This window comes from Macaca thibetana, chromosome 15, assembly GCF_024542745.1.
Source record: "Macaca thibetana thibetana isolate TM-01 chromosome 15, ASM2454274v1, whole genome shotgun sequence".
Taxonomy (NCBI): Eukaryota; Metazoa; Chordata; class Mammalia; order Primates; family Cercopithecidae; genus Macaca; species Macaca thibetana.
In genome coordinates, this window is record NC_065592.1 from 83,119,023 (window position 1) to 83,144,755 (window position 25,733).

The 25,733-nt window shown below is 38.9% G+C and overlaps 1 protein-coding gene across 22 annotated transcripts in view; it reads right to left on the minus strand.

Annotated features, from left to right (window-relative positions):
• TRPM3 (transient receptor potential cation channel subfamily M member 3) overlaps positions 1-25,733 on the minus strand; it is a 1,017,461-nt gene that overhangs the window by 192,142 nt on the left and 799,586 nt on the right. For all 22 annotated transcript variants that reach the window (XM_050760895.1, XM_050760893.1, XM_050760891.1 and 19 more), the window contains one exon: positions 25,403-25,526. In XM_050760895.1, coding sequence (XP_050616852.1) covers positions 25,403-25,526 — 124 coding nt within the window. The remainder of the gene's footprint in view (positions 1-25,402; positions 25,527-25,733) is intronic.

Consider the following 25,733-nt stretch of genomic DNA (forward strand, 5'->3'; position numbering starts at 1 on the left):
GTGTACACTGCTCAGGTGATGGGTGCACCAAAATCTCACAAATCACCACTAAAGAACTTATTCATGTAACAAAACACCATCTGTTCCCCAAAAACCTATTGAAATAAGAAACAAAGCAACAACAAAAATATATCTGGCTCAAGCCCGTACCTGACTTTCCTTTTGTTCTTTACCATTTTTCTGCTTTTTTAATTTTTTAAAATAAATAACTTTCTGGAAAGCTATGACCTATTACTTATTCATTAAGATCACATTTTAATGACATAGGAGCATAATTATGTATATTATTAAGTGAAAAATTCAGGATACAAACATATATATAAACAATATCTCAATTATGTACAAATTAGTATAGAAAAAATGGAAAATGCACCAAAGTTATAGTCATGATTATTTACTTTTCTCATGTGTTTATTTATTTTCTATATTTCTACAATGAAAAAAATTTTTAAATGGATATATAACTGTACATATTTATGGGGTACATAATGATGTTTTGATATATATAATATATGGTGATCAGATCAGGGTAATTAGCATATCCATCATGTCAAATATTTATCATTACTCTGTGTTGGGAACACTGAATGTCCTCCTTCTAGCTGTTTGAAACTATATATTATTAACCAGTTATCCTCCAGTGGTATAGAACACTAGAACTTATTCCCCCTATCTAATTGTGATTTTGCATTCTTTAACAAATCTTTCTCTGTCCTTCCCTTAAAATATTTTTATAATTAGAAAAATAATGCAATTATTATTAGTGTTAATTTAAGGAAGGTAAAGGCTTGTGTTCTAGTTTTACTGTCTGGAGCTGTGCAGACTTAGACAAATCTCACAGCATCTTTGAGTTTGAGGTCACCACAAATAACACATACATAGTAACAGTTGCCCTGACTACCATGAGATGTTGTTTTGATGATCAAATCTGAGAGATAACAGACATGATGAGGCTTTATCAGTTGTAGTCATTCCACACATGTATTATAATCTTCTTCCTAAATCAAGTTCCATTCCTGGGCTTCCCTGTATTGCTTAGTGGAACTATCATTCTTGACCACTATCTTTCCGTAGCCACCACACTCAATCAATCCCCAATTCCTTTGAGAGGAACTATTTTTCATTGTGGATTTCTGGGAAGAGATCATGAATGAGGCAACCTTAACACTGTCTGGAGGGTGGATAGAGATGGGGCATTATAGGGAGAGGACATTTTGACACAGAGAACACTATGAACAAAGTCTCGCAGGTGGGATATTCACAGATTTTTCAAAAAGTACATTTGGTTAGACTAGAGTACGAGTAGTACTTGGAGTTGTGGCTGGAAGGATAGACTAAGTCTCGATCACGGAGGGTCTTGAATGTCAGCCTAAGGAACTGAAAGTTAATTCTGAGGGCTAGTATGTTCCAACCTACAGTCATGCTTGTATAATCTTCACCTTTTTGCCATACTGATATACCAATGCTACAAGTAGATATTTTTCTTCAAATTGATTCCCCTTTAAAACTTTTATATTTTTAGGTCTAATACCCTTGGTTTTGAGTTTTATTATATTTCATATATATGCAAATGAAAACATATCTCTGAAAACAAAAAGATGAATTTACATTCCATCTAAAATGATCTCCTATGCAATCAGTGACAGGCATTCCTTGCCTTGGGAAGCACAGTGAGGGTAATGCGGGTTTCTGATTGGGTGGGAGGTTACATTATGAGAGTTGCTCCTTAGTGAGAGTTATCCAGCTGTCCTGTTTCAATTGGAATGGAGAGACTGGGGGGCACTGAGGTCAGCCAGGGATGGGTAGTTTAGACAGGCATGTTGAGATTCTGCCTAGGGATGCAGAGTGGAAATGCAGAGTAGGTGTGAGATGTACTCCTTCAGTCTCTAGAAAGACCTTCCTAGAGTTAGAACTCAAACCAACTGTCATGTAAATTATTTAGTAAGCTATTAAAAGGAACAAAATAATACAATGATATTTTATTTTTATTTAATCAATTGTATTACTAATTTTTCTCAGTAAAAGAGAGTAGTTATATTTTCCATTGCCTCTAATCTACCAAGATTTTTTGAGGAATATGGCTGAAAAAGGCCACAGGTATTAAAATTCTATGTGTTTTCATTGGTTACGAGAGAGAATTTGAGGCTTGGATAGTGGGATAGAAAATCAAATGGGGCCGGGCACAGTGACTCACGTAATCCCAGCTCTTTGGGAGGCTGAGGCGGGTGGATCACCTGATGTCAGGAGTTCAAGACTAGCCTGGACAACATGGTGAAACCCCATCTCTGTAAAAATACAAAAATTAGCTGGGCGTGGTGGCAGGTGCCTGTAATCTCAGCTACTTAGGAGGTTGAGGCAGTAGAATCACTTGAACCTGGGAGGCAGAGTTGGCAGTGAGCTGAGATCATGTCACTGAACCACAGCCTGGGTGACAAGAGCCAAATCTCTGTCTTAATCTGTTTCACTGTTCTGATGAGCTAGCATAATTCTTGTCCCATTGTTACGCAGCTGTTGAGAATATTTTGTGAGAAAACAGGGTGGTCTGGACATTGTGCTTACATTTTCCTTGTAAATATAATGAGTGGTACATAGGAGCAGAAGGTATTCCAAGAATACCAGCCAACGAGATAGTCTTTTCTTTCCATGTGAATCTCACAGTTTAATATTTCAGATTGTTCTGGGAATAAAGAGAAAATGGGCTCCTACTTTATAGTCACTTTAACTTGATCATACTTGATAATTAGAATATTGAATCAGATGAAAAAAGGTAGACAGAGCCCAGGATTTGCAGAAAGATACTTCTGGTTTAAGTCCAAAGTTGTCACTAACTAAATAACCTTGAACTTGTCACTTATTGTTTTTGAGTCTTGGTTTCCCTCTGTAAAGTGGAGATACTAATACCGACCTCAGCAAGGTTGATTTTTGTATCAAACAAGATAATATGAAAATGATCTTTGCTAAACATAAAGTCCTATATAGACATCATCATCATCATGATTGTTACAATAAAAATATGTATTGAGTGCTTACATTCTTTGTATATGTTAACTCATTTAATCCTTATAATTAATGCCATCATATTGGCATTATTATTATATAAATTTTCTGGAGGTGAAAACTAAGACATACGGAGGTTAAATAACTTGCCCAATATTGTGTATTAAATGGCAGATCTGGGATCTGAATCAGGCAAACTGACTATGAAGCCTGTTTCACCCTTATTTCTAAAATAATGATATTCTAATAATTTAAAAGCATTTCAGAACCACCAAAAATTTATCAGTAACCCACTGTATGTTGAAAACTCATATGGAAAACATTTTGAATTGAAAAATTCTTCCTCCTTATCTTCTTTCCACCGTTTTATTTAAATTATTTGGACTTAAATTATGTTATTAAGATGATATTCAGATAACATTTAAAAGGAGTTTTGGTACGATTCAGTATCTATCTCAAAGAACATTTCAACTTCTCCCCAAACATTATGTTGGAGAAAAAGCTTTTCTAAACTTGATGTATGACTCTATGACTTTCAGCCATTTGGTGTAAAAAAGTCCCTTCCCATCAATAAAAGGCTTTATTCCTCTTATGACTGTAGATAGGCCAATTGAGCTTGGTCATTGGTGTTAAACAGGGAAGGCATTGGCTTGCTTCTTTCTTATCACCTGGGAAGTTACATATGCTACCTCTTAATTGTACCCTGTCCACTAAAATGAACAAGAAGGGAAGACAGAACCTGAAGGTGAAATCAAAAGTCCTGAAGTCAAAGTATGCCCTACTGACAATTTTAACTAAGGCTGGATAAAATATGAGAGGAACAAGAAACATCTGTGTTTATAATCTAATTAGTCCCTGTAGTTACATGTAGAATAATTGTAGTTACAGTTAACAATTACTGAGTGCTTCCTAGGAGCCACACACTGTGCCAACATTCTTTACACATGAGAGTTAAATACTTAGCTCTCCCAGCAACCCAGGGTGTTGGGTACCGACAATTCTGAGGAGTAAATCCTATGTGGTGCTGACACTCTGACCTGATAAGTAACACTGACCGTCTCCTTCCTGCTTATGGTAGTAAGAGACTACCATTTTTCTAAGCAAGAAACATCTTCGACTTTTTGTTCCTTTCTTAGATACAGACAGGATGTCCATTTGAAAAACAAAAACAAGAAGAGGGAGAGAGAGGGGCGCGCCCAAGATGGCCAAATAGGAACAGCTCCAGCCTCCAGCTCCCAGTGTGAGTGACACAGAAGATGGGTGATTTCTGCATTTTCAACTGAGGTACCAGGTTCATCTCACTGGGCATGTCAGACAGTTGGCGCTGGTCCACCGGTGCAGCCCGACTAACGAGAGCTGAAGCAGGGCGAGGCATTGCCTCACCTGGGAAGCACAAGGGGGAAGGGAATTCCTTTTCCTAGCCAAAGGAAATTGAGACACACAACACCTGGAAATTTGGGTAACTCACACCCTAATACTGCACTTTACCAAGGGTCTTAGCAAATGACACACCAGGAGATTATATCCCACACCTGGCCCAGAGGGTCCCACGCCCACGGAGCCTCCCTCATTGCTAGCACAGCAGTCTGAGATTTAACTGCAAGGTGGCAGCGAGGCTGAGGGAGGGGCGCCTGTCATTGCTGAGGCTTAAGTAGGTAAACAAAGCTTCCAGGAAGCTCGAATTGGGTGGAGCCCACCACAGCTCAAGGAGGCCAGCCTGCCTCTGTAGATTCCTCCTCTGAGGACAGGGCATAGCTAAACAAAAAGCAGCAGAAACCTCGGCAGAGGTAATTGCCCATGTCTGACAGCTTTGAAGAGAGCAGTGGATTTCCCAGCATGGAGGTTGAGATCTGAGAGCGGACAGACTGCCTGCTCAAGTGGGTCCCTGACCTCTGAGTAGCCTAACTGGGAGACATCCCCCAGGAGGTGCAGACTGACACCTCACACCTCACACAGTGGGATACACTCCTGAGACAAAGCTTCCAGAGTAAGAATCAGACAGCGACACTTGCTGTTCAGTAATATTCTATCTTCTGCAGCCTCCGCTGCTGATACGCAGGCAAACAAGTCTGGAGTGGACCTCAATCAAACTCCAGCAGACCTACAGCTGAGGGTCCTGACTGTTAGAAGGAAAATTAACAAACAGAAAGGACACCCACACCAAAACCCCATCAGTATGTCACCATCATCAAACACCAAAGGCAGATAAAACCACAAAGATGGGGAAAAAGCAGTACAGAAAAGCTGGAAATTCAAAAAATCAGAGCGCATCTCCCCCTCCAAAGGAACGCAGCTCATCGCCAGCAATGGAACAAAGCTGGACAGAGAATGACTTTGACGAGTTGAGAGAAGAAGGCTTCAGTCAGTAAAACTTCTCAGAGCTAAAGGAGGAACAATGTAACCAGTGCAAAGAAACTAAAAACCTTGAAAAAAGAATGGATGAATGGATAACTAGAATAATCAATGCAGAGAAGACCTTAAAAGAACTGATAGAGATGAAAACCATAACACAAGAACTATGTGACAAATGCACAAGCTTCAGTAACCGACTCGATTGACTGGAAGAAAGAGTATCAGCGATGGAAGATCAAATGAATGAAATGAAGTGAGAAGAGAAGTGTAGAGAAAAAAGAGTAAAAAGAAATGAACAAAGCCTCCAAGAAATATGGGATTATGTGAAAAGACCAAATCTATGTCTGATTGGTGTGCCTGAACATGATGGGGTAAATGGAACCAAGTTGGAAAACACTCTGCAGGATATCATCCAGGAGAACTTCCCCAACCTAGTAAGGCAGGCCAACATTCAAATTCAGGAAATACAGAGAACACCACAAAGATACTCCTCGAGAAGAGCAACTCCAAGACACATAGTTGTCAGATTCACCAAAGTTGAAATGAAGGAAAAAATGTTAAGGGCAACCAGAGAGAAAGATCAGGTTGCACACATCAGACTAACAGCAGATCTCTCAGCAGAAACTCTATAAGTCAGAAGAGAGTGGGGGCCAATATTCAACATTCTTAAAGGAAAGAATTTTCAACCCAGAATTTCATATCCAGCCAAACTAAGTTTCATAAGTGAAGGAGAAATAAAATCCTTCACAGACAAGCAAATGCTTAGAGATTTTGTCACCACCAAGCCTGCCCTACAAGAGATCCTGAAGGAAGCACTAAACATGGAAAGGAACAACAGGTACCAGCCATTGCAAAAACATGTCAAAATGTAAAGCCCATCGATGCTAGGAAGAAACTGCATCAACTAGCAAGCAAAATAACCAGCTAATACCATAATGACAGGATCAAGTTCACATATAACAGTATTAACCTTAAATGTAAATGGACTAAATAGTCCAATTAAAGACACAGACTGGCAAACTGGATAAAGAGTCAAGACCCATCAGTTTGCTGTGTTCAGGAGACCCATCTCACATGCAGAGACACACATAGGCTCAAAATAAAGGGATGGAGGAAGATCTACCAAGCAAATGGAAAACAAAAAAAGCAGGGGTTGCAATCCTAGTCTCTGATAAAACAGACTTTAAACCATCAAAGATCAAAAGAGACAAAGAAGGCCATTACATAATGGTAAAGGGATCAATTCAACAGGAAGAGCTAACTATCCTAAATATATATGCACCCAATACAGGAGCACCCAGATTCATAAAGCAAGTCCTTACAGACTTACAAAGAGACTTAGACTCCCATACAATAATAATGGGAGACTTTAACACCCCACTGTCAACATTAGACAGATCAACGAGACAGAAAGTTAACAAGAATATCCAGGAATTGAACTCAACTCTGCACCAAGCGGACCTAATAGATATCTACAGAACTCTCCACGCCAAATCAACAGAATAAGCATTCTTCTCAGCACCGCATTGCACTTATTCCAAAATTGACCACATAGTTGGAAGTAAAGCACTCCTCAGCAAATGTAAAAGAACAGAAATTAGAACAAACTGTCTCTCAGACCACAGTGCAATCAAACTAGAACTCAGGACTAAGAAAATCAAAACCACTCAACTACATGGAAACTGAACAACCTGCTCCTGAATGACTACTGGGTACAGAATGAAATGAAGGTAGAAATAAAGATGTTCTTTGAAACCAATGAGAAAAAAGATACAACATGCCAGAATCTCTGGGACACATTCAAAGCAGTGTGTAGAGGGAAATTTATAGCACTAAATGCCCACAAGAGAAAGCAGGAAAGATCTAAAATTGACACCCTAACATCACAATTAAAAGAACTAGAGAAGCAAGAGCAAACACATTCAAAAGCTAGCAGAAGGCAAGAAATAACTAAGATCAGAGCAGAACTGAAGGAGATAGAGACATGAAAAACCCTTCAAAAAATCAATGAATCCAGGAGCCGATTTTTTGAAAAGATCAACAAAATTGATAGACCACTAACAAACTAATAAAGAAGAAAAGAGAGAAGAATCAAATAGATGCAATAAAAAATGATAAAGGGGATATCACCACTGACCCCACAGAAATACAAACTACCATCAGAGAATACTATAAACACCTCTATGCAAATAAACTAGAAAACCTAGAAGAAATGGATAATTTCCTGGACGCTTACACTCTCCCAAGACTAAACCAGGAAGAAGTTGAATCCTTGAATAGACCAATAGCAGGCTCTGAAATTGAGGCAATAATTAATAGCCTACCAACCAAAAAAGTCCAGGACCATACGGATTCACAGCCGAATTCTACCAGAGGTACAAGGAGGAGTTGGTACCATTCCTTCTGAAACTATTCCAATCAATAGAAAAAGAGGGAATCCTCCCTAACTCATTTTATGAGGCCAACATCATCCTGATACCAAAGCCTGACAGAAATACAACAAAAAAAGAGAATTTTAGACCAATATCCCTGATGAACATTGATGCAAAAATCCTCAATAAAATACTGGCAAACCAAATCCAGCAGCACATCAGAAAGCTTATCCACCATGATCAAGTGGGCTTCATCCCTGGGATGCAAGGCTGGTTCAACATATGCAAATCAATAAACATAATCGGCTTATAAACAGAATCAAAGACAAAAACCACATGATTATCTCAGTAGATGCAGAAAAGGCCTTTGACAAAATTCAACAGCCCTTCATGCTAAAAACACTCAATAAATTTAGTATTGATGGAACGTATCTCAAAATAATAAGAGCTATTTATGACAAACCCACAGCCAATATCATACTGAATGGGCAAAAACTGGAAGCATTCCCTTCGAAAACTGGCACAAGACAGGGATGCCCTCTCTCCCCACTCCTATTCAACATAGTGTTGGAAGCTCTGGATAGGTTAATCAGGAAGAGAAAGAAATAAAGGGTAGTCAGTTAGGAAAAGAAGAAGTCAAATTGTCCCTGTTTGCAGACGACATGAGTGTATATTTAGAAAACCCCATTGTCTCAGCCCAAAATCTCCTTAAGCTGATAAGCAACTTCAGCAAAGTCTCAGGATACAAAATCAATGTGCAAAAATCACAAGCATTCTTATACATCAGTAACAGACAAACAGAGAGCCAAATCATGAATGAACTCCCATTCACAATAGCTTCAAAGAGAATAAAATACCTAGGAATCCAACTTATAAGGGATGTAAAGGACCTCTTCAAGGAGCACTACCAACCACTGCTCAGTGAAATAAAAGAGGACACAAACAAATGGAAGAACATACCATGCTCATGGATAGGAAGAATCAATATCGTGAAAACGGCCATACTGCCCAAGGTAATTTATAGATTCAATGCCATCCCCATTAAGCTACCAATGACTTTCTTCACAGAATTGGAAAAAACTGCTTTAAAGTTCATATGGAACCAAAAAAGAGCCCGCATTGCCAAGGCAATCCTAAGTCAAAAGAACAAAGCTGGAGGCATCATGCTACCTGACTTCAAACTATACTACAAGGCTACAGTAACAAAAACAGCATGGTATTGGTACCAAAACAGAGATATAGACCAATGGAACAGAACACAGCCCTCAGAAATAATACCACACATCTACAGCCATCTGATCTTTGACAAACCTGACAAAAACAAGAAATGGGGAAAGGATTCCCTATTTAATAAATGTTGCTTGGAAAATTGGCTAGCCATAAGTAGAAAGCTAAAACTGGATCCTTTCCTTACTCCTTATACGAAAATTAATTCAAGATGGATTAGAGACTTAAATGTTAGATCTAAAACCATAAAAACCCTAGAAGAAAACCTAGGTAATACCATTCAGGACATAGGCATGGGCAAGGACTTCATGTCTAAAACCCCAAAAGCAACGGCAACAAAAGCCAAAATTGACAAATGGGATCTAATTAAACTAAAGAGCTTCTGCACAGCAAAATAAACTACCATCAGAGTGAACAGGCAACCTACAGAATGGGAGAAAATTTTTGCAATCTACTCATCTGACAAAGGGCTAATATCCAGAACCTATAAAGAACTCAAACAAATTTACAAGAAAAAAAACAAACAACCCCATCAGAAAGTGGGCAAAGGATATGAACAGACACTTCTCAAAAGAGGACATTCATACAGCCAACAGACACATGAAAAAATGCTCATCATCACTCGCCATCAGAGAAATGCAAATCAAAACCACAATGAGATACCATCTCACACCAGTTAGAATGGCAATCATTAAAAAATCAGGAAACAACAGGTGCTGGAGAGGATGTGGAGAAATAGGAACATTTTTACACACTGGTGGGACTGTAAACTAGTTCAACCATTGTGGAAAACAGTGTGGCGATTCCTCAAGGATCTAGAACTAGAAATACCATTTGATCCAGCCACCCCATTACTGGGTATATACCCAAAGGATTAGAAGTCATGCTGCTATAAAGACACATACACACATGTTTATTGCAGCACTATTCACAACAGCAAAGACTTGGAATCAACCCAAATGTCCATCAGTGACAGACTGGATTAAGAAAATGTGGCACATATACACCATGGAATACTATGCAGCCATAAAAAAGGATGAGTTTGTGTCCTTTGTAGGGACATGGATGCAGCTGGAAACCATCATTCTCAGCACACTATTGCAAGAACAGAAAAGCAAATACCACATGTTCTCACTCATAGGTGGGGATTGAGCAATGAGAACACTTGGACACAGGAAGGGGAACATCACACACTGGGGCCTGTTGTTGGGTGGGGGCAAGGTGAGGGATAGCATTAGGAGATATACCTAATGTAAATGATGAGTTAATGGGTGCAGCACAGCAACATGGTACATGTATACATATGTAACAAACCTGCATGTTGTGCACATGTACCCTAGAACTTAAAGTATAATAATAAAATATATATATAAAGTGATTTTTAATATTCCCTGGTTGATGGGATTACAGATTAAACTATGTATTTGCATTGGGAAAAAAAGAGAGAGAGAGATGAAACTTATTTAAAAATCGTGTTTGCTTGGTTTTTATGACTCTATTAAGGGTAGGTAGAGAGTTGGCCTTCAGTTTCCTAAATGTGGAAATAGAATTGTAATTGGATGCCAACATCAGCTTCAAACATACCCTCATAAGCATAATAAATCTCCTTGCACTGGAAGGTAGTGGAGTCAGCCTCCAGAGACTCATCTGTAAGGCACAGACAATAGCCCTCTGCTGTCTTCTCCAGTGTCTAAGGGAAAGTCGTCAGCTCTGGAGCCTGAGGGCCTGCAGAGAATGGGAAACCATGTAACATTGGGATACTTCTTGGTCTTGCATTTGGTAGGGGATACAGGGCATGTTAAATCCTTGGATCAAAATCTTTTGGTATATCTATATTTATCATATTGGGGTAAAAAAAAAAATCAAACCATTGTTTTGACCAAAGGAGGAAGCCCCAAGTATGACAGATTCTAGAACACACGGGAATTATCACTGTTTTAAAGCTGAGGATCCCAGGGCTCAATGCAGGTTAAGTCATTGAATGATGAAGGCAGAGTTGGAATCCAGGTTTGTCTGCTTCTAGCACTTGGTTACAATTGCCACATTAGATTGCTTCCCATGAGTTGCACAATTTAAGCGGATGGGCCTGGATGAAATCCAAGCCCATAAATCAAATGTATAACTCCCTAAGGAGATGTGCCTCTGTGTTAGTAGAGATTTTAACAAAATTTATAGATACTGAATATGTATCAGCCCCATTAATGCATATAAGTCTGAATTCATTCATTCGCTCACTTATTCGTTAAAGATTTATTGTCTGCTGTGTATATGCTATGGTATTAAGCACAACTAGGCAAGAGTGAGTGCAAGAGAAACACAGAACAATGAATCAGACAGATTCTGCTCTTAAGAGCTTGCATGGGAAGTTAGAAATATACATAAATAAAGTATAAATGACAAGCACAAGAGAGTTACAAATAAAGGAGGTAAATGGATTCCAGGTGTGTGTGTGCGTGTGCACATGCAAATGCAGATATGTGCATGTGTTTGGCTATTGAATATGACCAAAGAGAGTGCTCTAAGCTTGAACAATATAGGGAAACAGAAAATTTAAAAATGACTGTAAGGAGTTCTGTTTGGTTAGCGTGATGAATCCATAAAGAAGCAATGGAATTTTGGGCTGAAACTGCAGGCAAAAGATTCTACTTTACATTCAAAAGAGTGATATGATTGGCTCTGCTTCAACAAGGGCTATCAGGCATTTTTATGGCAAAGGACCAGCAAACCACTGCCTGTGGGTCAAATTTGTTTTATAGTCTGTTTTTCTGTGACCAGTAAACTGAGAGTGATTTTTACATTTTAAAGGTTGTTGAAAAATAAGAAAGCAAAGAACAATATGTGACAGAGACTCTATCTTGTATGCAAAACCTGAAATATTTACTATCTGCCACTTTAAAGAAAAGTTTGCGAACCCATGCAGTGTGTAGGATGCATCGATAGGGCGATATTGGACTAGGTGACCGAGTTCATAGGGAATAGCAATCGTCTAAGCAAGGAAGAATGAAGGTATGAGTGAGAGTGGAATTTGGAAATGTGGGAGCCGGGGGAAAGCAAAGCTAGATATTTGTGCGTTTGGGAGTTGTCTTGATTAAAACGGTAATGGAAGTCACAATAGTGAATGAAAGGGAAAAGAACCAATAATTGATCATAGGTAAACATTTGTTTTTAGAGTGGTGAGGAAGAAGAGGGTCTAACAATGGAAAAAGAAAATGAATGGTAACAGAAGTGTTAAAGAAACAGAAAATCGAGAGTCTAACATGAAATTCACAGGAAAGTAAGAAGAAACAGGAAGTTGACAGCCTCAAATGCAATAGAAAATTTACTAAAAAGGTTGCAAAAGTGATGGCCTAATATCTTTGCTTCCATTTATTCCATTAGCACAATTTGTACATCCTTGGCTTTTGCTTGCCTTATGCTGCCCTACCCAAGAGAGAATGTGGTGATAATGAGGTATTAGAGCCATAGCTGCCAGGGTACGACAGTGACCTAGCCCTTTAGTGTAGCTTCTCATGTTGTATGTCTATTATGTTCTAAATAAAGGTAGACGCCAAGTCTCTTCTAACTCTCCTCAAAGTACTTCTTCTCCATGTCAACTGGTGGATATGTGATTGCTATGATTTGAATATTTGTGTCTCCTTCAAATTCATATGTTGACTCTTAATCACCAAGATGATGGTATTAGGAGGTGGGGCCCTTGAGAAGTGATTAGGTCATGAGGTCTTTGTCCTGATGAACGGGATTAGTGCCCTTATGAAAAAGGTCCAAGGAAGCTTGCTGGCCCCCTCCACCACACGAAGATGCAGCAAGTATGTGCCATCTATGAGAAAGTGGGCCCTCACCAGATACTGAATCTGCTGCAGTCTTGGTCTTGGACTGTCCAGCCTCCAGATACTGAATTTGCTGGAGTCTTGATTTTGGACTGGCCAGCCTCCAGAACTGTGAACAATAAATCTCTGTTGTTTATAAACTACCCAGATTATGATATTTCATTATAGCAGCCTGAACAGACTAAAACAATGGTCCCTGGAGACTTCTTGACTGATGAGGCTTAAGAAAAAATTAGTTTATTTTGTTTTTTATTTTTTTGAGACAGGGTCTTGCTTTGTCCCCTGGGCTGGAGTACAGTGGTGTGATCTCAGCTCACTGCAGCCTCAAACTCCCAGGCTTAGGAGATTTAGCTAGAACTCCAGGTATATGCCACCACAACCAGTATATATACATATATATGTATATATGCATGTATATATACGTTTGTGTGTGTGTGTGGAGATAGGGTTTTGCTATGTTGCCCAGGCTGGTCTCAAATCCTGGGCTCAAGTGATCCACACTTCTCAGCCTCCCAATGTCCTGGGACTATGGGCGTGAGCCATTGTGTCCAGACAAAAGTTGGTTTATTTTCATTCCTGTGTATCCTGAGTTGATGTACTGGATTAAACAGACTTAGTACTCTAGTTGCAATGTTTGCTTCTTGATTTTAGAATCATTATTGCAAATGAGAACCAGCTGTAGGGAAGTAGGAAGCCCATGTTACCCTACTGTAAAGTCTGTGAAGTGCATTACAAATACGCCCAAGATATAGTCAAGAAATTAAGATGTTAAAGTAATTTTACCACATAAATTATGATTAGACAGCTATTTTTTTCTTTTCACATTCAGGCCATGAGTGCACCAATAAATACTCAATAAGTAGCACAAATCCAAAATAAGTCATTGGACAACTATCTTATTTTGAAAACTATAGGGCAGAGTTAAGAAATAGTAAGTAACATCCCACTTATTAAAGTTGTTAAAGCAATTTACCAAAAACTGTGTAGTAATAAAGTCAGAAAACTGAAATATGCTCTAGGTTCTGAGGTAAGAAGAATAAAAATCAGATCATTTCCTATATTTCATAAGCAAGTAGTACTAAAATGAAGTCATCTTGGAGAAGGCAACAAATTAGTATAAAATTATTAGTGCTTTATTTGATTTTTATCTTCTAACATAATTAACTATGAGCTAACATTTCACCTTTATGGAAAAAGAAGTCTGGCATATAAATATTTCATTTGTGTAAGAGAAGCATAATGGATAAAGTCCATTTGACCCAGATGTAGATTCAATGGCTAATTATTGAAATCTCTCTCCCTTTCTCTTTCTTGACAGTCACTGCAGGTATCTCATTTAAAATAATTACTATTTAATCTGGGTTATGATAACCAACTAATTCTAGCGAGGTTATGCACATCATAAATAGTGTGGGGTCCCTATAGAAGTAATGATACATAACAGCTTTCACCAACACGCAGCTTAGACATAGGCTATTAGGCTGTACTGTAAGATTGTATTATGCATTTTTCTGTTGAAAATCAGAGTAAGCAATTGTGAGATGTCATCGCTGGATGCTCGCAGTTTCATGTGATCGTGCAAGTGGAAATGGCAGCAGAAGAGAATCTTTTTACAGATGAAAGAAAGTATGGGAGTTTGGAAAGCATGAATTGTTGGCTGGGAAACAGGGTGGTACAAAGAAGTAATGGAAGTGTGGATATCCATCCAGATTGCATTCAGACTGTGGAGGGCCTCAAAGCCACATTAAATAGTTTGAACCCTTGTCAGTAACAAAAGCAAGTCCTTGAAACTATCTGAGCAAAGAAGTTAACAAGTCAGGCCTGGGCCTCAAGCATCAAGCCTGGAGCAGTATGTGGAATAGCTTGGAGGACGGACAACAAAGTTTCCTTTCTGGGACTAGGTAGGCCCTGGTGAAGAAAACTGAGGATCAGAATGAGGATGATGGCACTGGAATCAAAGTAGAGCAGGCGGATGTGAGAGACACTGCCAAGAAACTCAGAATAACTTGGCAACAATTGAATGGTGGCAGTGCAATGAGGATAGGGGAACTCGTCCCCAGTGAGGATAGGGGAACTGAGAAAATGAAACGAGAATTGGAATGCGAAACATTGGGGAGATGTAGGGCTGGGAAGCACCGGAGGATATTGGAGAGGCTGATTTTGTTTCTGGACATGTAGAACTTGAAGTAATGACGGGACAACCAGGTGAGACATCCAATCGCAAGCTGTGATTATGGTTGGAGAGACTGAGATAGCAAGGTTAGGGCCAGAAACAGTTTTGTGAATAATTTCCAATGAGATTGTTGGTAAAGCCAACAGGAGATGTATGATATTACCAAGAAAAATAAAGGGTATTATAATGAAATATCTAAATGAGACTTAGCAATTGAAACTATCTTACTGAATAAATGAATGAAATTTAAAATGTATTCAGGGTAATTATCACAGAATACATGCAATTAGACTAATTTACCACTTAAAAATAGAGCATCTAATATGATATTAAAAACAAAGGCTATATATAATTTTTAAGAAACTCACCTAACATATAGGGCACAGAAAAGCTGAAAATAAAATAAGAAAAAGCATGAAGAATTCCTATATTGGGGAAGTATGAACTAAAAGAAGCTGATGTAAGTGGATTAATATCAGATGAACTGAAATGCAAAACAAAGCATTGTCAGGAATAAATAAAGTCACTGAATAATGATAGAAAAGTATCTCACCAGGAAATATTGCTAGTCTAAAAACTTATAAGCCTAACAACATCATCTCAAGATATATAAAGCAAAAATTTGATAGACTTTTAAAGAGAAATTGACATAATCTCCCATGATATGAGACTTAAAATGACTTCTTCAAAAAATGACACAAAGAACAAAAGGACTGAGAACAAAGAAGTTTCAGGTAATGTCCACATTTATGGATGAAAGTAATGAGAAGCGCAAGGAAAAGAGGAGAAACAGAAAAGTTGAAGGACTAATAGAAAAGTACAATGTCATTGAAATTTTAGGAAGGTAGAAAAGACAGAAGTAGAACTCAATGCAGAGGTAGCAATAGAGTTGCTGTTCAAGAAATGTACATTTTCTAGAGAAAAAATCATGGAGGAAATGCAAAGTGATGGGATGTGTTGGCTGTTTAAAGAATGACTGTAGAGAAGAGGAGGGGCACTACTTCCTCTGATACTACATAGTAAAAAAAGGCATGGCTCAAGATATAGTCACACTGGGGTAAAGGAGAAGAAAGTAGGGGAGCTTAAATTTATGACCTTTGATTTCCTTTGGGGAGAAGTCTTCTGTTGAGCATGAGGAGAATGAATCTTTAAATTCCATGCAATTTCAATCCACATCTCAACAATGTGTGTGTGTGTTTGTGTGTGTGTGTGTGCATGCACATGTACATGCAATCTGAAAGGCTGAGTTTAAAATTTATCTATAAGGGCAAAGGGGTAATATAGTTGGCAACCCTGGAGAAGTGTCATAAGGAGTGTGACTTGCCCTATCATACATCAGGGCTTATTATAAAGTTACACGGATTAGAAAAGTAGGGCACCAGGGCAGGACTAGACAAGTGGCGAAGACAGAAAGCTCATGTATAGGTGGAAACCTGCTTTATGAAAGAGCTGGCATTATGCGACATAAGGATGGACCATTCAATAAATGATGCAAGGTCAGCTAGTTATCCACATGGATCCCCACTTCATATCATATACAAAAAAAACAGTTATAGATGGGTTAGATTTAATGTGGAAGGTGAAACTAGACACATTTTAGTAGAATACATAGAAGAATATATTTTTGAAATTTGGGTACAGAAGAGTTTATTAAACAAGAGGCAAAAAGCCCAAAACATAAAAAAGGCTGATACATTTAATTACAGTCATGGGCTGCATAATGACGTTTCGGTCAACGATGCATTGTGTATGTGACAGTGGTGCCATGAGATTATAATATTATATTTTTATTGTAACTTTTTTATCTTTAGATATGTTTAGATACACAAATACCTACCATTGTGTTACAATTGCCTACAGTATTCACAACTGTAATATGACATTCAAGTTTGTAGCTGAGGGACAAATAGGCTATACCATAGAACCTAGGTGTGTAGTAGGCTATGTTGTCTAGGTTTTTAGAAACACACTCTATAGGTTGGGCACGGTGGCTCACACCTGTACTCTCAGCACTTTGGGAGGCCGAGGTGGGCGGATCACCTGAGGTCAGGAGTTCAAGACCAGCCTGACCAACATGGTGAAACCCCATCTCTACTAAAAATACAAAAATTAGCTGAGTGTGGTGGCGGGTGCTCCCAAAAGCTACTTGGGAGGCTGAGGCAGGGGAATTGCTTGAACCTGGGAGGTGGAGGTTGCAGCGAGCCAAGATCACACCACTGCACTCCATCCTGGGTGACAGAGCATGACTCTGTCTCAAAAAAAGAGAAAAGAAATACACTATCATGTTCATACAACAATGAAATAGCCTAACGACATGTTTTTCAGGATGTATCCCCGTTGTTAAATAACGCGTGACTGTACATTAAATTTGGGAATTTCTGTTTATCAAAGTACATTAAAAAAAGTGAAAAAACAAGCCCCAAACTGAGAAAATGTATCTGTTACACAACCAACAAAAGATTAGTATTTAACATAAATAAAAAGAATAAGAAGAAGTGGCTGTGGTTTGAAACTTGAAAAGAATAGAAAAGATTTAGAACAAGGATTGTAGGGAATAGGAGAGCCTATTGACTAGAGATAAATAAGAGGATTGGCTGGCGTTATTGAAGGCCTAATTGAATTAGACTGCGTGACTCAGCTTTGGGAGTGGTACGAGAAGCATCAGGCACATAGAATAGATCAATTGACAGATGAGGGAACCCAGATGGGAGTGGGGAGGGTGGAAAGACATAGTGCAGACTCTCAACAAGGCGCAAGGTAAAGAAAACTATTTTGAACATGTTTTTACACAGATTACTTGAGGTGTTTGATCTCAGGCTCATGAACAGAGAAGCTTGGCATCCAGGTTCAGGTTCAATATGAATGAAGTGGTGGGAGGGGGAAGGTAAGGCAGTTATCTTTGGAGTGGGGAGTAGATTTTGAAGTCTTAGATTTTGGAGCAGCAAGGCTTTCAGTGGAGGCATGATTCCCAGGTGTGACTGGGAAGAGATGGAAAGATGAACTGATTGGATGCTAGGAGGTCTGGCCACTGTCAGGGGAAGAGAGTGAATGAGAGGAGTCGCCAATGTGGAAGTAGAAGGTGGTGAACTAGGAGCAGGGCTGGTGTTGTCATCACCATGACTTGTTTAGGGCCACACAACCATGGGGTTTACAATGCCAAGTCCAAGTGGTCCTCCTTCACTCCAGGGTATCAAAAGCAAATGTACTGCCTCAGTCTGGGACTGGTAGGTTGGCAGTGGTGATAGAGGAAGGCTTCTGCAGTTGCTCAGAGGACAGACAGGAGCTGCAGGAGGTAGCAGCAGAAAAGGAGCTGTCACTGCCCTCTGGAACAAAAGGCTCTTGGTTTCTGTGCACATAATGGGCCTCACTGTGTGCATGGCCACCTGTGTCCTCTTTTCCTGGTCTTGATATTCTTTATGACCAGACCCCTCTTGAGGAGGAAGAGAATAGAGGGACACCTGATCCCTGACATCTGTTCCCAAATGAATAGGTTGTAGACAGTCTTTCTTTATGTCTTTAATTTCTATTCTTTACCTGAAAACAATGATAGAACTTAGGTTACAGGTTGATTTCTAGAAGGACATATCTTTTCTAAAGGGGACAGGTTTTGAGTAAGCAGAGAAGTGAATTTCTTCAAGATCTACATGAAGTGAGCAGAAAGTATAGCAGTATCTCTGTGTGATGATGTCGTGAGGGGCTGCCCCACCTAGCTTGAAATTGCAGACCCAAGGCATATTTTTCACGAGGCCACACCACCCAGCAGCCTATCCATAGTGCAGGCTTTATTATGTAAGTCAGTTAAATTCTGGGATGAGAAAGATGTCACATCAACTCTAGAACCAAATAGCTTAGCCAAACTTGGCAGTGGTTAAACTGGCCTCATAATATTATACCGCATGTAGTTTGTAAGGGGAATCAAAGGAAACTTGAAGGATACAAGAGAAAAGAGGAACTCTATGATGATGCAATGCCTCCTTGTTTTGTGTGCTATGCTGTGGAGCCTAATGAGTAGAAAACACGGGCTCTGCAGCAAGACAGTCCTAGCTTGGCTCTTCTTGGCTGTGTACATTTCCCCACCTCTCCTAGCCTCAATTCCTTTCCTTGTCTCTGCAAGAGGATAAAACAATGCCTACTTTGTGTTTACCTTACTTTCAAGGCATCTAGTACCGTCCATACACATAAGTAGTTCCTCAAAATTTGAAATTATAGTTACACTGTAATTTTGATTTAAAAATTTCTAACTTATTTCTGCCCAGATGTGGAAATAATTTGTTGCTTGTTAAGAACACACAGGCCAACATTTAAATTTAGGAAATACAAAGAACACCACAAAGATACTCCTTTAGAAGAGCAACCCCAAGACACATAATTGTCAGATTCACCAAGGTTGAAATGAAGGAAAAAATGTTAAGGGCAGCCAGAGAGCAAGGTCAGGTTACCCACAAAGGGCAGCCCATCAGACTAACAGCAGATCTCTCTGCAGAAACTCTACAAGACAGAAGAGAGTGGGGGCCAATATTCAACATTCTTAAAGAAAAGAATTTTCAACCCAGAATTTTATATCTAGCCAAACTATGCTTCACAAGTGAAGAAGAAATAAAATCTTTTACAGACAAGCAAATGCTGAGAGATTTTGTCACCGGCAGACCTACCTTACCAGAGCTCCTGAAGGAGACACTAAATACGGAAAGGAAAAACTGATACCAGCCACTGCAAAAACATACCAAATTGTAAAGACCATTGACACTATGAAGAAACTGCATCAACTAATGGGCAAAATAATCAGCTAGCATCATAATGACAGGATCAAATTCATACATAACAACATTAACCTTAAATGTAAACAGGCTAAATGCCCTAATTAAAAGACACAAACTTTGAGACTCTTTGGTATGCCGTATTCAGGAGACCAATCTCACGTGCAAAGACACACATAGGCTCAAAATAAAGGGATGGAGAAATATTTACTAAGCAAATGGAAAGCAAAAAAGAAAAAAAAAAAAAAAAGAAAAGAAAAAGAAAAGCAGGGGTTGCAATCCTAATCCTAATCTCTGATAAAACAGACTTTAAACCAACAAAGATCAAAAAAAACAAAAACAAAACAAAACAAAACAAAACAAAAAAAGAAGGGCATTACATAATGGTAAAGGGATCAATGCAACAAGAAGAGCTAACGATCCTAAATATATGTGCACCCAATACAGCATCCAGATTCATAAAACAAGTTCTTAGAGACCTACAAAAAGACTTAGACTCCCACACAATAATAGTGGGAGATTTTAACACCCCCCCACTGTCAATATTAGACAGATCAATGAGACAAAAAAATTAACAAGGATATTCAGGACTTGAACTCACCTCTAGACCAAGCAGACCTAATAGACATACATTCTTCTCAGCACCACATCACACTTATTCTAAAACTAACCACATAATTGGAAATAAAACACTCCTCAGGAAATGCAAAAGAATGGAAATCAACAATCTCTCAGACCACATGGCAATCAAATTAGAACTCAGGATTAAAGAACTCACTCAAAACCACACAACTACATGGAAACTGAACAACCTGCTCCTGAATGACTACTGTGTAAATAACGAAATTAAGGCAGAAATAAAGAAGTTATTTGAAACAAATGAGAACAAAGACACAACGTACCAGAATCTCTGGGATACAGCCAAAGCAGTGTTTAGAGGTAAATTTGTAGCACTAAATGCCCACAGGAGAAAGTGGAACAGATCTAAAATCAACACCCTAATGTCACAATGAAAAGAACTAGAGAAGCAAGAGCAAACAAATTCAAAAGCTAGCAGAAGACAAGAAATAACTAAGATCAGAGCAGAACTGAAGGAGATAGAGTCATGAAAAACCCTTCAAAAAAATAAATGAATCCAACAGCTGGTTTTCTGAAATGATCAACAAAATAGACCACTGACCAGACTAATAAAGAAGAAAAGAGAGAAGAATCAAATAGATACAATAAAAAAAGATAAAGGGGATATCATCACTGATTCCACAGAAATACAAAGTACCATCAGAGAATACTATTAACACCTCTACACAAATGAACTAGAAAATCTAGAAGAAATGGATAAATTCCTGGACACACACACCCTCCCAAGACTAAACCAGGAAGAAGTCGAATCCCTGAATAGACCAAAAACAAGTTCTGAAATTGAGGCAGTAATGAATAGCCTACCAACCAAAAAAAAGGCCAGGGCCAGATGGATTCACAGCCAAATTCTAGCAGAGGTACAAAGAGGAGCTGGTACCATTTCTTCTGAAACTATTCCAAACAATAGAAAAACAGGGACTCCTCCATAACTCATTTTATGAGGCCAGCATCATCCTGATACCAAAACCTGGCAGAGACACAATAAAAAAGGAAAATTTCAGACCAATATCCATGATGAACATCGATGAGAAAATCCTCAATAAAATAATGGCAAACCAAATCCAGCAGCACATCAAAAAGCTTATCCACCATGATAAAGTCAGCTTCATCCCTGGGATGGAAGTCTGGTTCAACACATGCATATCAATAAACGTAATCCAACACATAAACAGAACCAATGACAAAAACCACATGATTATTTCAATAGATGTAGAAAAGGGCTTCAATAAAATTTAACATCCCCTCATGCTAAAAACTCTCAATAAACTAGGTATTGATGGAATGTACCTCAAAATAATAAGAGCTATTTATGACAAACCCACAGCCCATATTATACTGAATGTGCAAAAGCTGGAAGCATTCCCTTTGAAAACTGGCACAAGAAAAGGATGCCCTGTCTCACCACTCCTATTTAACATAGTATTGCAAATTCTGGCCAGGGCAATCAGGCAAGAGAAAGAAATATAGGGTATTCAAATAGGAAGAGAGGAAGTCAAATCATCTGTTTGCAGATGACATGATTGTATATTTAGAAAACTCTATCGTCTGAGCCCAAAATCTCCTTAAGCTGATAAACAACTTCAGCAAAGTCTCAGGATACAAAATCAATGTGAAAAAAATCACAAGGATTCCTATACACCAATAATAGACAAACAGAGAGCCAAATCATGAGTGAATTCCCATTCACAATTGCTACAAAGAGAATAAAATACCTAGGAATACAACTTACAAGGGATGTGAAGGACCTGTTCAAGGGGAACTACAAACCACTGCTCAAGGAAATAAGAGAGGACACAAACAAATGGAAAAACATTCCATGCTCATGGATAGAAAGGATCAATATTGTGAAAATGGCCATACTGCCCAAAGTAATTTATAGATTTAATGCTATCGTTACCAAGCTACCATTGACTTTCTTCATAGAATTAAGAAAAGCCACTTTAAATTACATATGAAACCAAAAAAGAGCCCGCATGGCCAAGGCAATCCCAAGCAGAAAGAACAAAGTTGGAGGCATCACACTACCTGACTTCGAATTATACTACAAGGCTATAGTAACCATAACAGTACAGTACTGGTACCAAAATAGATATATACAGCACTGGAACAGAACAGAGGCCTCAGAAATAATGCCACACATCTACAACCATCTGATCTTTGACAAACCTGACGAAAACAAGCAATGGAGAAAGGATTCCCTACTTAATAAATAGTGTTGGGAAAACTGGCTAGCTATATGCAGAAAAGTGAAACTGGACCCTTTCCTTACACCTTATACAAAAATTAACTTAAGATGGATTAAAGACTTCAACGTAAAACCTAAAACTATAAAAACCCTAGAAGAGAACCTAGGCAATACCATTCAGGACATAGTTAGGGGCAAAGACTTCACCACTAAAAACCAAAAGCAATGGCAACAAAAGCCAAAATTGACAAATGGGATCTAATTAAGCTGAAGAGCTTCTGCACAACAAAAGAAACTATCATCAGAATGAACAGACGACCTACAGAATGAGAGACAGTTTTTGCAATCTATCCATGTGACAAAGGGCTAATATCTAGAATCTATATAGAATTTAAACACATTTAGAAGAAAAAACCAACCCCATCAAAAAGTGGGCAAAGGATATTAACAGTCACTTCTCAAAAGAAGACATTTATGCAGCCAACAGACATATGAAAACAAAGTTCATCATCACTGGTCATTAGAGAAGTGTAAATCAAAACTACAATGCGATACCATCTCATGCCAGTTAGAATGGAGATCATTAAAAAGTCAGGAAACAACAGATGCTGGAGAGGATGTGGAGACATAGGAATGCTTTTACACTGTTGGTGGGAGTGTAAATTAGTTCAATTATTGTGGAAGACAGTGTAGTGTTTCCTCAAGGATCTAGAACCAGAAATACCATTTGAACCAGCAATCCCATTACTGGGTATGTACCCAAAGGATTATAAATCGTTCTACTACAAAGACACTTGCACATGTATGTTTATTGCAGCACGGTTCACAATAGTGAAGACTTGGAACCAACCCAAATGCCCATCAAATGATAGGCTGGATAAAGAAAATGTGGCACATACACACCATGGAATACTATGCAGCCATAAAAAAGGATGAGTTCATGTCTTTTGCAGGGACATGGATGAAGCTGTAAACCATCATTCTCAGCAAACTAACACAAGAACAGAAAACAAAACACCACATGTTCTCACTCATAAGTGGGAGTTGAACAATGAGAACACATTGACACAGGGAGAGTAACTCACACACCGGGGCCTCTCAGCGGGTCGGGGGCTAGGGGAGGGATAGCATTAGGAGAAATATCTAAAGTAGATGATGGGTTGATGGGTGTAGCAAACACCATGGCACTCGTATACCTACGTAACAAACCTGCACGTTCCGCACAAGTATCCCAGAACTTAAAGTGTAATTAAAAAACAAAATTTTTAAAAAAGAACTCATTTCCTCTGGAGCTAGGAATACCTCACGTTTCTTACAACAAATAACTTGCATTAAAATGCAGTTGACTTTTTCAGCAGAGACCATGATTAAACAACATGAAATTTAGGCAGAATTCTGCAAAAACAGTCCCATGAAATACCTAGAAAAGTTCATTCAGCCTCATTTGGTTTTATGACTTCCCACTGGTTCCTAGAATTTTGCTCCTAGCTGCCTTTCTAGGAAATTTGCAGGACTGCTGAAATGTATAGTCCTGGTAAGGTTTCTCAATTAGAATTAGCCTCAGCAATGGAAAAGCATCAGTACTCAGAAGAGAATCCCTAATGTGGCATGTAGAAGCTCAGGGCTTCAGTGTCTCTTTGGACAGAGGAAGTATGTGAGCAACACCATGAGCTAACCACATCTGGGATGGGAGGATGTCACACGTGGGTGGTACCTTCATGCGTAGTAGAGTTCTCCTGGAATGACAGCAGTCATGACTGGGTGCCCCACCTGCTCGCTGGCTTCTATACATGGGGCAGCCAGACTGTGTACCTAGGTATTGTCCTATTCTTCTCATCTTCACTCATCTCATCCCAAACCTGGAAGCTGCTGAAAGGTTTCTCACAAAGACTGTGTGGATGCTTTCTGGAGATGAGTCTTGCCCACTCTGATCAATTCCTTTTTTTTTTTTTCCTAAATGTTTTGCTATCTCTCTCAGCAGTTGGTTTTAACTGACCTTTGAGAATAGTCTCTCTGACTGAGGTCTGGGGGCATCTACCCAGAGTGGGTGATCCACTGCATTGGCTTCAATGAGACACTTTCTGAATAAAAATACTCCATACAGACGTTAAACGTCACTGACTTTGAGTCTTAGCTCCTCGTTTACTGATCAAATGAGCTAAGTTTCCTCATCTGTAAGATGAGGGTAATAATTGTACGTCTCTCATCAGGACAGTTGCAAAGGTCACATGAATTTATATACATAAAGATCTTGTTTACTGCCTGGCAGATAGCAAGTTCTTGTTAAATGTTTGAGTAAGCAGAGAACAAAATCACATGGTCTTGTTCATCCTAATGGAGTCACTGATTATGCCACATTTGTAAGACATTTTGCTCTGATTTTAGAAACACTTCAGTAGCTATAGATTCCTCCAGGATTTCTTGAGTATGTTTCTCCATTTTCTACCTGTACAGACTAGTCTAACAGCCTGGATCCTTTGTCATTAAAGCTGTTTGACACGAAGCACACCAGTGGTTCACGACTTATAAGCAAAATGAAACCCCAAACCTAAGAAGATCAAGCTGAAGCGTTTTCCAGGAGGGGACCAGTTTTGTCACTTCAACTCATTTGATCGAGGCAGTCAGAGCATTTGGATGAGCTCCAAAAGGAAATGATGCTAAAACTCTGCTGCACACACCTTATTAACTCCAAGGCAGTAAAAGCAGTGCCTTTTTTACTCAGGAGAGGAAGCTACTGGAGCCAATGGAGCCTGAGGGGAGTTGTAAGCTCGGCCAGAAAGAGAGAATGTCGCATGATTTGATAAAACGTTGTGTGATTCAAGAAAATGACTGAAAATGTGGAGACAGCTGGCCACCCATGAGGAATTACCTACCAATTCCTTCTTCTTCATGCACTCCATAAGGATGATGAACAGATGCTGAGCTTGGGTTCGAGTGTATGTGAAAGTCTTCTGTATAGTCACCAACAGCTGGTCCCTCAAAGATTCATTTATCAGTCTGCAAATAAAAACAACGTCAAAAGCAGGTCAACCAACTCCTATTCAGCACATATTTCTGAGAAATACAGAGCTCAAGAGGGAATTATGAGGGTTTACTTTAGATAGGAGTTGCTTCTGTATGTTTCTCACAAAAGGTATCTCACCTGTGATAATTAAAAAAGCAAGGCATTTAAAAATAAATCAGTTTTACTATCTGAGAACCTAA